General features: G+C 53.6%; 3 protein-coding genes across 8 annotated transcripts in view; 1 reads left to right on the top strand and 2 right to left on the bottom strand.

Annotated features, from left to right (window-relative positions):
• Positions 1-1,225: 1,225 nt before the first annotated feature.
• On the bottom strand, positions 1,226-4,656 carry MED29 (mediator complex subunit 29). Its single transcript, XM_057713237.1, has 4 exons — positions 4,298-4,656; positions 3,696-3,754; positions 3,337-3,421; positions 1,226-1,539 (listed from the first exon to the last, which is right to left on the bottom strand). Exons 1-4 carry the CDS (start codon positions 4,511-4,513, stop codon positions 1,297-1,299), a joined length of 603 nt encoding a protein of 200 aa, XP_057569220.1. The 5' UTR covers positions 4,514-4,656; the 3' UTR covers positions 1,226-1,296.
• Positions 4,657-4,985: 329 nt separating this feature from the next.
• On the top strand, positions 4,986-9,586 carry PAF1 (PAF1 homolog, Paf1/RNA polymerase II complex component). 2 transcript variants are annotated; one of them, XM_057713235.1, is made up of 14 exons: positions 4,986-5,124; positions 5,680-5,709; positions 5,808-5,900; positions 6,222-6,343; positions 6,437-6,503; positions 6,591-6,692; positions 6,775-6,880; positions 6,974-7,042; positions 7,127-7,230; positions 7,321-7,437; positions 7,537-7,665; positions 8,675-8,780; positions 8,876-8,966; positions 9,042-9,586. In XM_057713235.1, the coding sequence occupies exons 1-14, from the start codon at positions 5,078-5,080 to the stop codon at positions 9,437-9,439; spliced, it is 1,581 nt and encodes a 526-aa protein (XP_057569218.1). In that variant the 5' UTR covers positions 4,986-5,077; the 3' UTR covers positions 9,440-9,586. The 2 variants fall into 2 exon arrangements, with proteins under 2 accessions (XP_057569218.1, XP_057569217.1); XM_057713234.1 differs by having other exon boundaries at positions 6,775-7,042.
• A 79-nt stretch (positions 9,587-9,665) lies between these two features.
• SAMD4B (sterile alpha motif domain containing 4B) overlaps positions 9,666-12,153 on the bottom strand; it is a 37,743-nt gene continuing 35,255 nt past the window's right edge. For 4 of the 5 annotated variants that reach the window (XM_057713228.1, XM_057713230.1, XM_057713232.1 and 1 more), the window contains one exon: positions 9,666-12,000. In XM_057713228.1, the coding sequence (XP_057569211.1) occupies positions 11,972-12,000 (29 nt within the window). In that variant the 3' untranslated portion in view covers positions 9,666-11,971. The remainder of the gene's footprint in view (positions 12,001-12,153) is intronic. The other variant, XM_057713233.1, reaches the window with a different exon arrangement.

Raw genomic sequence — 12,153 nt, 5'->3', positions numbered from 1 at the left:
AGGGAGAAAGGGAAGGAACTTCTGGGATGTTTGTGTACACACACACACACACACACACACACACACACACACCCCTGGCCATTTCCCAGGATTCCAACATGGGGACTTGGGCTCTGGGTGAATCGCAGGTCTCCATGGTCCCGGGTTTTCCTCACAGATGTGGGGCCCAGGACAGGAGGCCTCTGGGCAGTGCCATGGGAAGCAAGGTACAGGTTTTGGGTGGGGCAGTCCCCCAACCAGGCTGAGTCACTTGAGCTGTTCACACCCTACCAGCTGGGCCTGGGCTGGTAGCTCCGCCCTACACTTGCCCAGGCCTGAAGGCCACTGCCGAGCTCCCTGCAGCTCACTCTCGGGGAGTGGGGAGCCTGGTGGGGCACTCCCTTCCTGAAGCCCCCTCCCCAAGGTCTGCTTCCCGGAGCTGGAGCTGGGGCCCAGGCGCCTGGGTTCTTCCCCAGGACTGATGATTCACCCCTGCTAGGGCCTTTTCACTTCTCCTTTGGGGCTAAAAATACAGGGACCCAGGCATCCAGCTGGGCCAGGCTTCACTGCGGATTGCACAATGCCCCTCACGTGGGTGCTGCTGACGCAGGCCCTGGGTACTGGGGGGGGGGGGCTGGGCTGCTCCCCCATTGGGCGTGCTGAGGTCAGGGCCTAGACCCCTCCACTTCCCCTTTCCTGGGTCAAGCAGACTGCAGGCTGAGCTGACATGGGAGGTGCTGGAGGTGCTGGGGGTCCCTGGGTGTGGCCATGGCCCCTGGAAATGAAGTTTCTTCTAGCCCCAGGTAACCCAGGGGTTCTGGCTTCCATTCCGGCCCCCTGCATAGACACAGAGTCCCAGTTAGGAGCTGGGGGCAGAAGACAGCAAAGGGGTACTGGCAGAGAGATAGACACAGGGAGCCAGGGACAAAAAGATCAAATGACACAAGACCCTCAGAGGAACAGTTAGGAAAAGGAGCAGACACAGAAACCTCCCCAAAACTGTAACAGAATCAAGGAAGGACTGAGGGAGAGGGGCCCAGTGAGGGCTCCACAACCAGGCCAGGTTGGGGGAGAGCCCCTGGAAGAGGTCACCAACAGGCACAACCCAAAGTCCACCCTCAGCCAGGGAGGAGAGCAGGCAGCCGGCAGAGGCAAGGCCCCGCCCTTCACGCTCCCTGTGGCCTCTGCTGCCCCCTGCTGGCACCGGCCGCAGAGCTCAGTCAGGAAGAAATCTCAGAGACAAAGCTGCTTTGAGGCTGCTCTTCATTCCCTCCGTCCCCTTCCCCCACAGCCAGCCCCACTCCCAGCCCTGCCAGCTCACAGGGTGCCCCCAGGGCCCGTAGGTGGTGCAGGCGTCTTGCCTGTGACCTTGTTGGCGCAGTCCAGCAGGGCAGTGTGAATGTCCTTGGCACAGGCAATCTGGGCTTTGATGACCGCCAGGTATTGTGGGTAGGGTAGGCTGTCAGGCTGGACGGCATCAGGCTTGGTGGCTGTGGGCACTAGTGTCGGAGAGTGCTTGGCACTGTCGCAACTCTGTGCCAGGCACTCATGTGCCAGGCGCTGTGGACAGGCAGGCAAGGTGCGGCGTCAGCCTCACTCTAGGTACTGCCAACCCCATCCTAGGGGCCAGCCTGGGGTAGCCCTTTTCTGCCTCTGGAATTCTGGGGTCTTGGGGTCGGAGCCTGGCCCTGCCACTCACTTGCTGGGTGACCTCAGGCACGCGACTGCTTCTCTCTGAGCCTGTTTCCTCCTTTGGAAAATGGGTTTAATGACTACTTCTACTACCTCATAAGGTGAGAATGGTGAGAGCAGTGTGAGAGACACAGACACAGGTCCTGGCAAGTTACTTAAGTGTTAGCTGATGAATGTCGACTACTGTTATTGTGACTGTCCTAACCCTAGGCTTGGCATTGGCACTAGCTTCTCTGGCAGCACCTGCTCCTCCTGGTTTTCCTCCTACTTCTCTGGTTGGTCCTTCTAGGTGCTTCTTAATCTACGTAAGCCTTAAATGTGGCAATTTCTGGATCCTGTCTCCCCTTCATGCTCAGGCCCTCTAGGGGCTGTCGCACCCACATACACCACTGTTCTGACCTCTGCACTGATGACGCCACTTGTGTGCGCCCAGCCTCCTCTAAAATTCCAGAGCTCCCATAGTCTGCCCCCCAAACCACTCCCCTTCCTGGGTCCCTGTCTCAGGGATGGCCTTACCATTCCAACTAGAACCCCCGGCCTCATCCTGGAGACACCTCCTACAGCCCATCAGTCTCAATGGCCCTGTGTACAAAGCCTTCTGAGTATCTCTCCCATCTGCCCTTCCCCATTTCCTCAGGACCCTGCCCTGGTGGAACCTAGCTGTCTTGAATCCTACCATGGGCTCCCAGCCTGTGCTCTCAGCCCCTTGAACCCATCTCTCATTTGGCAGCCAGAGGCATATTCCTAAAAAAGCAAATGGGTCCATGTCCTTCCCTGCTTGAAACCCTGCATGGCTCCCCAGCACCCTCCAGGCTATATTCAAAATCTAACAAGCTCCAATGCCTACCATACCTCAGCCAGACTGAATTTCGTGACATTCCTAAAGGGAACTTAAAGCAGAAGCTGTTCCTTCTGGTTGGAACACCTTTCTACCACTATGAGACTCCTCAAGCTTTTTCTTCAAAATCCAGTTCAAAATAATGATGACAGTAACAATACTACAGGAAACATTTGCCATGTGTCCAGTACCATGTTAAGTGCTTTATATGCAAGATCTTGCTGAGTCCTTCACAAAAATCCATTTTCCAAAGGAGGAACCCAAGGCTCAGAAGTAGAGATTGATGTTCCATCTGATTCTGGAGGCTGTGCTCTGAGCCATTTGCCCTCCTCTCAACTCCTGTCCTCCTTCCATTTTTGTTCCAGCCTCAGCTCAGATGTGCTCTCCACTAGTAGTCCACCCTGAGCCACTTCCTCCCTAGACTCACCCTAGGCAGGGTTAGGTGCCTTCTCTGGACTTCCACAGCCCCCTGAGCTTCCCTCATTTTAATCCTGCCCCCTCTGCCTGTGCTCCCCAATCCCAGCCCTGAGCCTTCTGCCTCTGCTTCCCCATTCATAGCTCTCAATGGCCTGAGCTTCTCCTGTCAGAGCATTGACTACTCTGAGCTGCCATTGTTTGAGGATACTTTTGTCACCCCACTGAACTGGAAGCTCTGTGAGGGCAAGGATTGGGCAATATTGTGTTCCTAGCATCCGCTGCAGCAACAGCACAGGTCTGGGCCACAGGAGGTGCTCAGTGAGCATGTATTGATTGACTGAATGAAGGTTCCTGAAGCACCAGGAACTGAGGCAGGATGGTGGTCACCCGGTGGCTAGGAGGCCCCTTACCAGGCAGAGCTCTAGCTGGTCACAGAGTGCATAGAACTCCTCCAGACACTTGTCAAAGCGCTGTATGGGTCCATCGCTGCTCTTTCTACAGTCCAGGAGAAGAAGGTGGGGAATGGATTTCCAATCTCTGAGACTAAGTGACTGATGGAACCAAGTATCCATCAGAAAACCAGGTATAGGCCCAGGAGACCCAAGGCAGGGCCTAGGGGACAGTTAATAGTAGAAAGGGGCAAAAAGGGTAAGGTCAAGCGCTAGGGAACCAGGCTTGAAAATAAGAGGGGGGTGGGTGCCATGCAAGGGGGGTAAATTTCTAAGACTAGGATGGAGATAGGACATCCCGGAGAAAGGGGAGTACTCACTGTCCGTTATCAATGTTAGTGTTCTGAATCAAGTTCTGGGCTGCAACCTTCATCAAGGTCTAGTTTAAAGAAAAAAAACAAAAAAAAAGTTCTGGAGATGGAGAAACAGAAGAGGACACTTTTGGTAGATCTACACTCTTCCTTAAGACACACCCAATCTCTGGCCTCCTCTTCACCTGGCACTTCCCCTCCTGTCACTCCAGCTTCCATTCCTCTATAGCAATAACCACCTGTATTTTCCCAGAGGCCTGCTCTCACCTGGGATTCTCACCAATAACCTCCCGAACATACCTTAGAGTCCTCTCTCACCCGCCAGTCACGGTCAGTCTCTGTACAGGCCAGTCCTTTCCTCAGGGTTTAGCGACCAGAGCTAGGTTTCTCCTTTAAATTCCCTCCCACTCGAATTCCGGTCAATCTCAAGTTCAAGATTCGCCCTGATTCCACCTCACACTGTCAATCCACAAAGCTTCGCTCTGGCCTCACGAAAAAGCCCAAGTCTCATTCCTCTTCCCTGCCTAACGCTCCTTTTGCTCTCTCCCAGACTAAACAGTCCCACCGCCCAACCCCGTGATGTCAGAGAGCCAAATCTCCCGACCAATCACCTGCAGACTTTCCTTCAGCTGCGGGATGAGCATCTTATAGCGCTGCACAGGATCGAAGTCCTGTTGCTGTTGCTGCAAAAGCCCACTCTGGGCAGGTCCCACAAGCTGTGCTGGTGGTTGTGGCTGCTGCTGGGGACCCGAGCCACCGGCTGAACCCGGACCCGACACACTAGCAGCAGAAGAAGCCGCTGAAGCCTGCTGCTGGGCTGCAGCCATCTTTCTCGCTTCGCGCGCCGGAAGTGCGTCACAAGTGCGTCTTCCGGGTTTCTTTTTAGCGTCTTCGTCTCTAGGCCCGGTTTGCTGGTTAGCTCCGCCCCCAGGCAATTTAACCAATGGGAGAAAAGAACCCCCCTCCAACTCTTGACTCTCAAATCCGACGTCTAGACCGAGATACAGATCCACCAATCATAAGAGGCTCTTCCTGCTTGACTCCGCCCTTTGCCCAATCCACTCTCCAATCCAGGTGTGAATCCAATCAGACTCTATTTCCCAGAAGGCCTCGCGGCTTGAGGCGACCTGCGGGCCTCAGAGTCTTGGCGGCAGTTGGTGGAGCCTGTGCTGTGAGTCAGTTCCTAGCGTTGTTTGCGCGTTTACCTCAGTACTCTGTAGTACTCCAGTCTTACTGGAACTCTTCTCACCAGCCCAGCTCACTCCGACCCTATCTTTGAGGAGAGCGGTGCCAAGACGAGCCCTGCCTCGGAGTGGGCGTCCGCCGAAATCGGCACGCCTTTTACCGTGGCTCTGTAAGCGTCTCGTCAAGATTGCCTTCGCCTCGTCGCCATGGCGCCCACTATCCAGACCCAGGCCCAGCGCGAGGATGGCCACAGGTAGACACTACGCCGCCTGGCTGTACCGCTTTTCTTTAGGTCTGGGTAGGCATCAGCGAGGTGGGAGGGTCGGGCGCAGTTGTCAGCTTGCAACCTCACCAGCCCTCTAGGTCTGCCCGAGAGGTCGCGGAGCGCTCATCCGCTCACCGGGGCGGGTCCCGGACGGGGTGCTGCCCCGCTCCTTCCTTGCTGTGAAGTTCTGGAGTTAAGCTCTTGGGGACTTTACCCAGAAGGGATTGAGTTTGTATTCTTCCAGTCAAGCATTTGGAGATCCTTTCCCCCCAGACAACTGAGTATGTGACTCTTTATTAAAGCACTTGAAGACCTCTTCAAAAGGGATTGAGCACTTGGCTTCATTCATTAAAGCATTTAGGGACATTGTCTCTGAAAGGAATACTTGACTCTCGCCATTAAAGCACTTGGGGCACTCCTACCAAGAGGAATTAGCGTTTGTCACTCTATTCTTCCCTTTTAAGAGCTTGGAAGAGGCTTCTTCGCTCTCCTGCCCATCCCGTTCTTTCCATCTTTTGTCAGTGTCTCTCTTTTACCCACCAGGCCCAATTCTCACCGGACTCTGCCTGAGAGGTGAGCTCCATTGTGTTTTCCCAGGACAGGTGGGTCAGTGGGGACTGGGAACAGAGGTGGGCCAGCAGGGGCCGGGTTTTGAGCCACTGTGTTCCTAGGTCTGGAGTGGTTTGCCGAGTCAAGTACTGCAATAGCCTCCCTGACATCCCCTTCGACCCCAAGTTCATCACCTATCCCTTCGACCAGAACAGGTGAGACTGAGAATGGGGGTTAGGGAAACACCTCACTTAGAATATAAATTCCTTGAGGGCAAGGGCTGCTTCTCTTGTTGACTGTTCAGGGCACAGGACAGTAGCTATCGCAAAATAGTAGGTGCCCCATAAATATTTGTTAAGTAAAGAAGCAGGCAGTATCCAAGTCTCTTCCCACTGCAGAACTGCTAGCTTTCTGACTCCAACATGGGGGACATTTCGTTCTGAGTTCCTCCCTGGAGCAGATTAGCCCCTTGGAAGCAGGGATGTGAGGGATAAGGCTGAAATCAGGAAACATAATGGGCATGTTTCCCCACCCAGGTTTGTCCAGTACAAGGCAACTTCCTTGGAAAAACAGCACAAACATGATCTCCTGACTGAGCCAGACCTGGGAGTTACCATTGACCTCATCAACCCTGATACCTACCGCATCGACCCCAATGGTGTGTTGAGAGACAGGGAGGGCCTGCTATAGGCCAGTGAGGACCAGCTCTGGGCCTCCCTCATAGTCCTCCTCTCACCTTGCTCTCTTCTAGTACTCCTAGATCCAGCTGATGAGAAGCTTTTGGAGGAGGAGATTCAGGCCCCAACCAGCTCCAAGAGGTGAGGGGGTGCTGAGTGGGGACTCAGGACTGGCTCTGATGGGAGGAAGGCAGTGGGGTCTTGAGGTACATGATTCTCCCACCCTAGATCCCAGCAGCATGCGAAGGTGGTGCCATGGATGCGGAAGACAGAGTACATCTCCACTGAGTTCAATCGCTATGGCATTTCCAATGAGAAGCCTGAGGTCAAGTAAGTTGTGGTGGGCAGGGAGGGAAGGCAGAGATTTCAGGTGTGTCCAGTGACCTCTAAAGGCCTGTCTCTTTCTCCCTAGGATTGGGGTTTCTGTGAAGCAGCAATTCACTGAGGAAGAAATATACAAAGACAGGGATAGCCAGATCACAGCTATTGAGAAGACTTTCGAGGATGCCCAGAAATCTGTAACTGAGGGACTGGGATGGGAGGGAAGGCAGACAAAGGTGTGGCTCCAGAACACTTTGTATTTCTTCTCACCTTGTTTTTGCCTCTGCCAGATCTCCCAGCATTACAGCAAGCCCCGAGTGACACCAGTGGAGGTCATGCCTGTCTTTCCAGATTTTAAGGTCAGATCCAGGACAGGAGGCAGAGAGGGATAGCCTGCCATCTCTGCCTGTCCCAGTCTAACCCCAGTGCCCTTCATTCTCCAGATGTGGATCAACCCTTGCGCTCAGGTAATCTTTGATTCAGACCCCGCCCCCAAGGACACAAGTGGTGCAGCTGCACTGGAGATGATGTCTCAGGCCATGATCAGGTAAGTGGCCCTACTGTCCACCTTGGCCTGCTTCTTATTGCCCCTTTCTCCTTACTCAGTCTTAATCACTCCTCCTTTTCCCCCAACCAGGGGCATGATGGATGAAGAAGGGAACCAATTTGTGGCCTATTTCCTGCCTGTAGAAGAAACACTGAAGAAACGAAAACGGGACCAGGAAGAGGAGATGGATTATGCACCAGATGACGTGTACGTGGGTTGGGGTTAGGTTTTGGGTATTGAGAAGTGTGTCTCCTTTTCTCCCTTCTAGGGAAGAAATGGGGCTGACCCTGTCCCCTTCATCCTCAGGTATGACTACAAGATTGCTCGGGAGTACAACTGGAATGTGAAGAACAAGGCTAGCAAGGGCTATGAGGAAAACTACTTCTTCATCTTCCGAGAGGGTGATGGGGTTTACTACAATGAATTGGAGACCAGGTACTCAGCACAGTCCTACCTCACTCAGAGTAGCCTGGGCCTTGTACTTCAGAATCAGGACCCTGGAGTATGCAAGAGCCACCTTGGAGATCATTTGTACCTAAAGATTTGCCATGTGCATTTGTAAGAGCAGAAGCCTGTTCATGCATACAGGCTGGACCTAGTTCTAACACAAGGACCCAGAAAGAAAATCTTTACCTAACACTGGACATATGTAGAGCTTTCGTGTAGGGTAGGACCACCAAGTTTCCTGATATTAATAAGAGACTTCGTGTAAAAGTAAACATAGCCAAAGTATGGAGTAATACGTAAAATTAGCATGAATATTTTAAATGAAACACTAGATACCCCAGTTCAAAAAACATGACCCCCCAAACTTCCCCGATGGTTACAAGTTTACTGCTGTGCTGGGACCTTCTGTGTAAAGGTTGGGAAAGTGTGACCTTGAGTTTTTTTTTCAAAGCAGAGATCACAAATTCTGATCCCATTAAGCCAGGCAAAAAATGTAAAAGGCACAGTGGGCTGTTGGGGTCTGGGAGACCTGGAGCTCTTGGCAATTTCCAAGGAGCACTGTGACCCTGAACAGCAACCCACTGCTCCTATGCTGGGGGGGGGGGGGGGGGGGGGCGGGGCGTGGGGGAGGGCACAACGAAGGCCCAGTGGGGTCACAGAATCTTATTTTCCAAAAGCCAGAAAATCCAGATTTTGTTTTTATGAGGGTATGTAATACACATTAAAGTCTATTTCTTTATATATTTATGTGTATATGTACACGGCATACATATACACATATATGAAGTACAGGGCAACCAAACACATGTTGGGAGCTATCATCCCACCTCTCCCCTACCCCCAAGTCTAGTCTCCCTTATTCAGTCTGTGTTTATTCTGCTCTGTTCTGGGCTAAGCACAGATGAGTAAGGATGGGTAAGAACCATATTAGACCAGATTCCCCACAGGGGTTTTTAACTGAATCTCACGTACCCTTCCCCCAACTCCACCACTGCAGGGTCCGCTTGAGTAAGCGCCGAGCCAAGGCTGGAGTTCAGTCGGGTACCAATGCCCTGCTCGTGGTCAAACACCGGGACATGAATGAGAAAGAATTAGAAGCCCAGGTAACAAGCACCACTGCTCCAGGGCACATGGGGAGGGTGGTAGTTGGTGAGGAGTGGGACAGGAACCAGATTCCCCTCAACCCTGCTGTTTCCAGGAGGCACGGAAGGCCCAGCTGGAGAACCACGAACCCGAGGAGGAGGAGGAGGAAGAAATGGAGATGGAAGAGAAAGAAGCTGGGGGCTCAGGTAAAACTGCACAGGCCAAACTCCGGGAGCCCTGGGAGGGTGGGGAATTGGGTCTCACTTCTTGCTCCCTTGCAGATGAGGAACGAGAGAAGGGCAGCAGCAGTGAGAAGGAAGGCAGCGAGGATGAACACTCAGGCAGCGAGAGTGAACGGGAGGAGGGTGACAGGGACGAGGCAAGTGACAAGAGTGGCAGCGGTGAGGATGAAAGCAGTGAGGATGAGGCCCGGGCCGCCAGGGACAAAGAGGAGATCTTTGGCAGTGATGCTGATTCAGAGGACGACGCTGACTCTGATGATGAAGACAGAGGACGGGCCCGTGGCAGTGACAATGATTCAGACAGTGGCAGCGATGGGGGTGGCCAGCGGAGCCGGAGCGCCAGTCCCTTCCCCAGTGGCAGCGAGCATTCTGCTCAGGAAGATGGCAGTGAAGCCGCAGCTTCTGATTCCAGTGAAGCGGAAAGTGACAGCGACTGAGTCCCAGAGCCTTCAGGGCTGGCGCAGGTAGTTATTTCGCGCAGGAAGGCACTTTTTGAGTGGTCTCTTTATGAGCCTTTTGCTTTGTTTCCCTCTCCTCCTCCAAACTTTGCTGTTAATAAAGCCAGCTTCTCTTTACTTCCCGTCCCAGGCACCATAGTCTCATTCTCCTACCCTCCCCACCCCCCCACAGGTGCTTAAGGCACAGAAAGAAGCAAAGGCCACAAAGGCAGGGTCACTAGGTTTTTCATAAAATGTAGCATAACAAAGGTCAGAATCCTTTTTGGTGGTTTTTTTTTTTTTTTTTTTTTTCCAAAATAAGCCCAGACCATTAAACAAGTGAAACTCCAACAAATAAGTCTTCTCCAACAGCGAGAAAAACTGTACAGTTACTCAAAGCTGATTCTGCCAGTGGGGCTGGGAATAGAAGGGAGGGTGAAATCATGGTGGAGGAGCAGGGGCTGGGGAGGGGTGGGAGTGGGTCAGGGTCCTGCCTATCAGAGTGGGGCCGCCTGCGTCCTGCACACTCTGCTGACAGGTGGGGGAGGGGGGGCAGCTCTTGCCTCCCACTATGTGTGGGGGTGTCCCTCACCACCTCCCAGTGCCAGGCAGACCCAGCTCACCCTGATGGGTAGTGAACAAGACAGGACTGGCTGGGAGGAGGTGAGGGTCTCTAAGAGGGACACCCTGCTGATTCCAAAACGAGGTGGCCCCTGTCCATCCCACTTCCCCGGGCTAGGAGGAGGATTGGAGAAGCCCTGGGAGTTGGAGGGGAATGAGCAAAGGCACAGAAACATGGAGGGGCCGGGGTGGGGGACTTGCATAGGTTGATGAGTGTGCAAGAGGTACATAAATAAACCTGACACCCCACCCAGCCCGGCACTGGGAGAGGAGGTGGGGACCTAGAACAGGTCCCCAGGGCCACCCCACCCCCTGGCTTCCTCCCCCTCCCTGGGCTCAGAGTTGAGGGAGGTCCAGACCAGGAGGGCAGAGGGAAGAAGATCTGGGGAATGGGTGAGTGCAGGGAGGGCGGTGGTTTTAAAATTTTTTTTTTTTGGTTTTTTGTTTTTTCCCAACATTTTGTATCTTTAATAACATACACAATGGTTACCAGCCATATTCATAACAAAAGTTATTCATAAAATGTATCTAAAAATAACATTTTTTCCTTTTCGGTGTGAAAAGCTTGAGAATGTCCCAGTGAGGGGGAGTGAGTTGAGGGGGACAGGGGGTTGGAATAGGGGACCCTGGCTTCCCCACAGCCTGAACCCCCAAAACCCCCTCCCCTCCACCTAAGCCCCAACACAATCCCTCAGTAGGAACAGGGACCAGAGGGTCTGTATGTCTGGGGCTGGGACGAATCTCTGGGTTATGATATAGTGTTCCACTTAAGTGAGGTCATGACAGAATGGGGGTGGGGGTGGGGTAAGGGTGAAAAAAAAGGGGATGGGGTAGGGAAAGAAACCAAAAACCATCCCCTTTCCCTTATTCCTTACCCCCAAGTCTTTCAGCAACCAGACCTGGGAGTGGAGAAGGATTTGTGTTGGTGGGGGAAGGAGACATTAAGGCAACAGACTTCCTGACCTCACTGGCTGCCCTGGCTCCCGGCCTTCAACCTCTGCATCTGGGGAACCAGGGCTGGGGGGAAGTGGGGAAGGGCTAGGGGGTCTGGAGGAGGGGGCTCTGCCCTCTCCCCTCGTAAAATTCAGGCTCCCCCTGCCACTTGGCTCAGAGAGAGGCCTGGGGATTCTAAAAATGAGAGGGAATGATCAGAGAGAAAAACCGTTAAGAACTATATAAATATGTATCTTAAATAGGCCTAAGAAATTAATTGCAGAGAACCTCTGATAAACAGGGCAAAAGGAGGTGAGTGAGAGGAGGGTGGCTCCTGTCCTTGGGGAAGGGGAATGATGGGAATGGGGAAGGAGAAGAAAGGGGTAAGGAGGTATGGGAGCCAGGGAGAGAAGGGCGGGGGGAGAGAGGGAAAGAGAGGGAGGAGGGGAGAGAGAGAAAGAGAGAGAGAGGAAAGACAGACACGTTCCTCTCCTCACCCGCCTTTATCTCCTCAGCTCCTCTCAAATAACATTCAGGAGATTATCTACCCCACTCATCTCTCCCCAAATGTCAGATGGTTCTGAGCAGGCCCCACAAGACAGTGGGTCAATGAGTCTCTGGGGGAGACTGTTTCCTTGGGAGGGGCAGGTGGCCAGCAGTCTGGAGGAGGCAGGGGTGGGACGGGGCCAGGTGGGGGATGAAGGAAGGAAGGTGGGCAGGCAGGCTGGCCAGTCCCTGCCCTCTTTATCCTGGCTGCCCCCTACCTCCCTGGGCCTCAGCAGAGATCCCTCGACGGGCCTGGGAGTGAGCAAGGCATGTGCCAATGTTAAACAAAAGTTAAAAGGGTGAGAGAGTAGAAAAATATTAGAATGTATAGCTGAGCCAGCCCACCCTCTCGCTGTCGCGGAGAAGCCCGTTGGGGGTTGGCCCCCCCCCGCCGCCCGGGGAGCCTATGGGTGCGCTGGGCTGTGGGTCCCGTCAGATGGTGGAGGTTTTGTCTGTCCCATCTGTGGTAAGAAAGGGAGGAAGGGAGGAAGATCAGGAGCCGGCGGGAGGCCCAAAAGACGCTCAGGTAGCCTGTCATCCCAGTCAGGCCCTCCCTGGAGTCCGGCCTCCCCTGGGGACCCCTCAGGATGACTCTGAGTTGCTCAGTTCAGAGG

This window comes from Hippopotamus amphibius, chromosome 16 (genome assembly GCF_030028045.1).
Source record: "Hippopotamus amphibius kiboko isolate mHipAmp2 chromosome 16, mHipAmp2.hap2, whole genome shotgun sequence".
NCBI classification, from domain to species: Eukaryota; Metazoa; Chordata; class Mammalia; order Artiodactyla; family Hippopotamidae; genus Hippopotamus; species Hippopotamus amphibius.
This window is presented reverse-complemented; position numbering and strand designations above follow the sequence as displayed.

What these genes read in the sequence shown, in the direction of transcription:
- MED29 (XM_057713237.1), bottom strand. Translation starts at nt 4,513, where the DNA reads ATGGCTGCAGCCCAGCAGCAGGCTTCAGCGGCTTCTTCTGCTGCTAGT. An exon ending in AGCTGAAGGAAAGTCTGCAG is followed by an intron (nt 3,755 to 4,297) that starts GTGATTGGTCGG and finishes TCTTTAAACTAG; the next exon opens with ACCTTGATGAAGGTTGCAGC. An exon ending in ACCAGCTAGAGCTCTGCCTG is followed by an intron (nt 1,540 to 3,336) that starts GTAAGGGGCCTC and finishes GCCTGTCCACAG; the next exon opens with CGCCTGGCACATGAGTGCCT.
- PAF1 (XM_057713234.1), top strand. Translation starts at nt 5,078, where the DNA reads ATGGCGCCCACTATCCAGACCCAGGCCCAGCGCGAGGATGGCCACAG. An exon ending in CAGCGCGAGGATGGCCACAG is followed by an intron (nt 5,125 to 5,679) that starts GTAGACACTACG and finishes TTTACCCACCAG; the next exon opens with GCCCAATTCTCACCGGACTC. An exon ending in GAAAGAAGCTGGGGGCTCAG is followed by an intron (nt 8,967 to 9,041) that starts GTAAAACTGCAC and finishes GCTCCCTTGCAG; the next exon opens with ATGAGGAACGAGAGAAGGGC.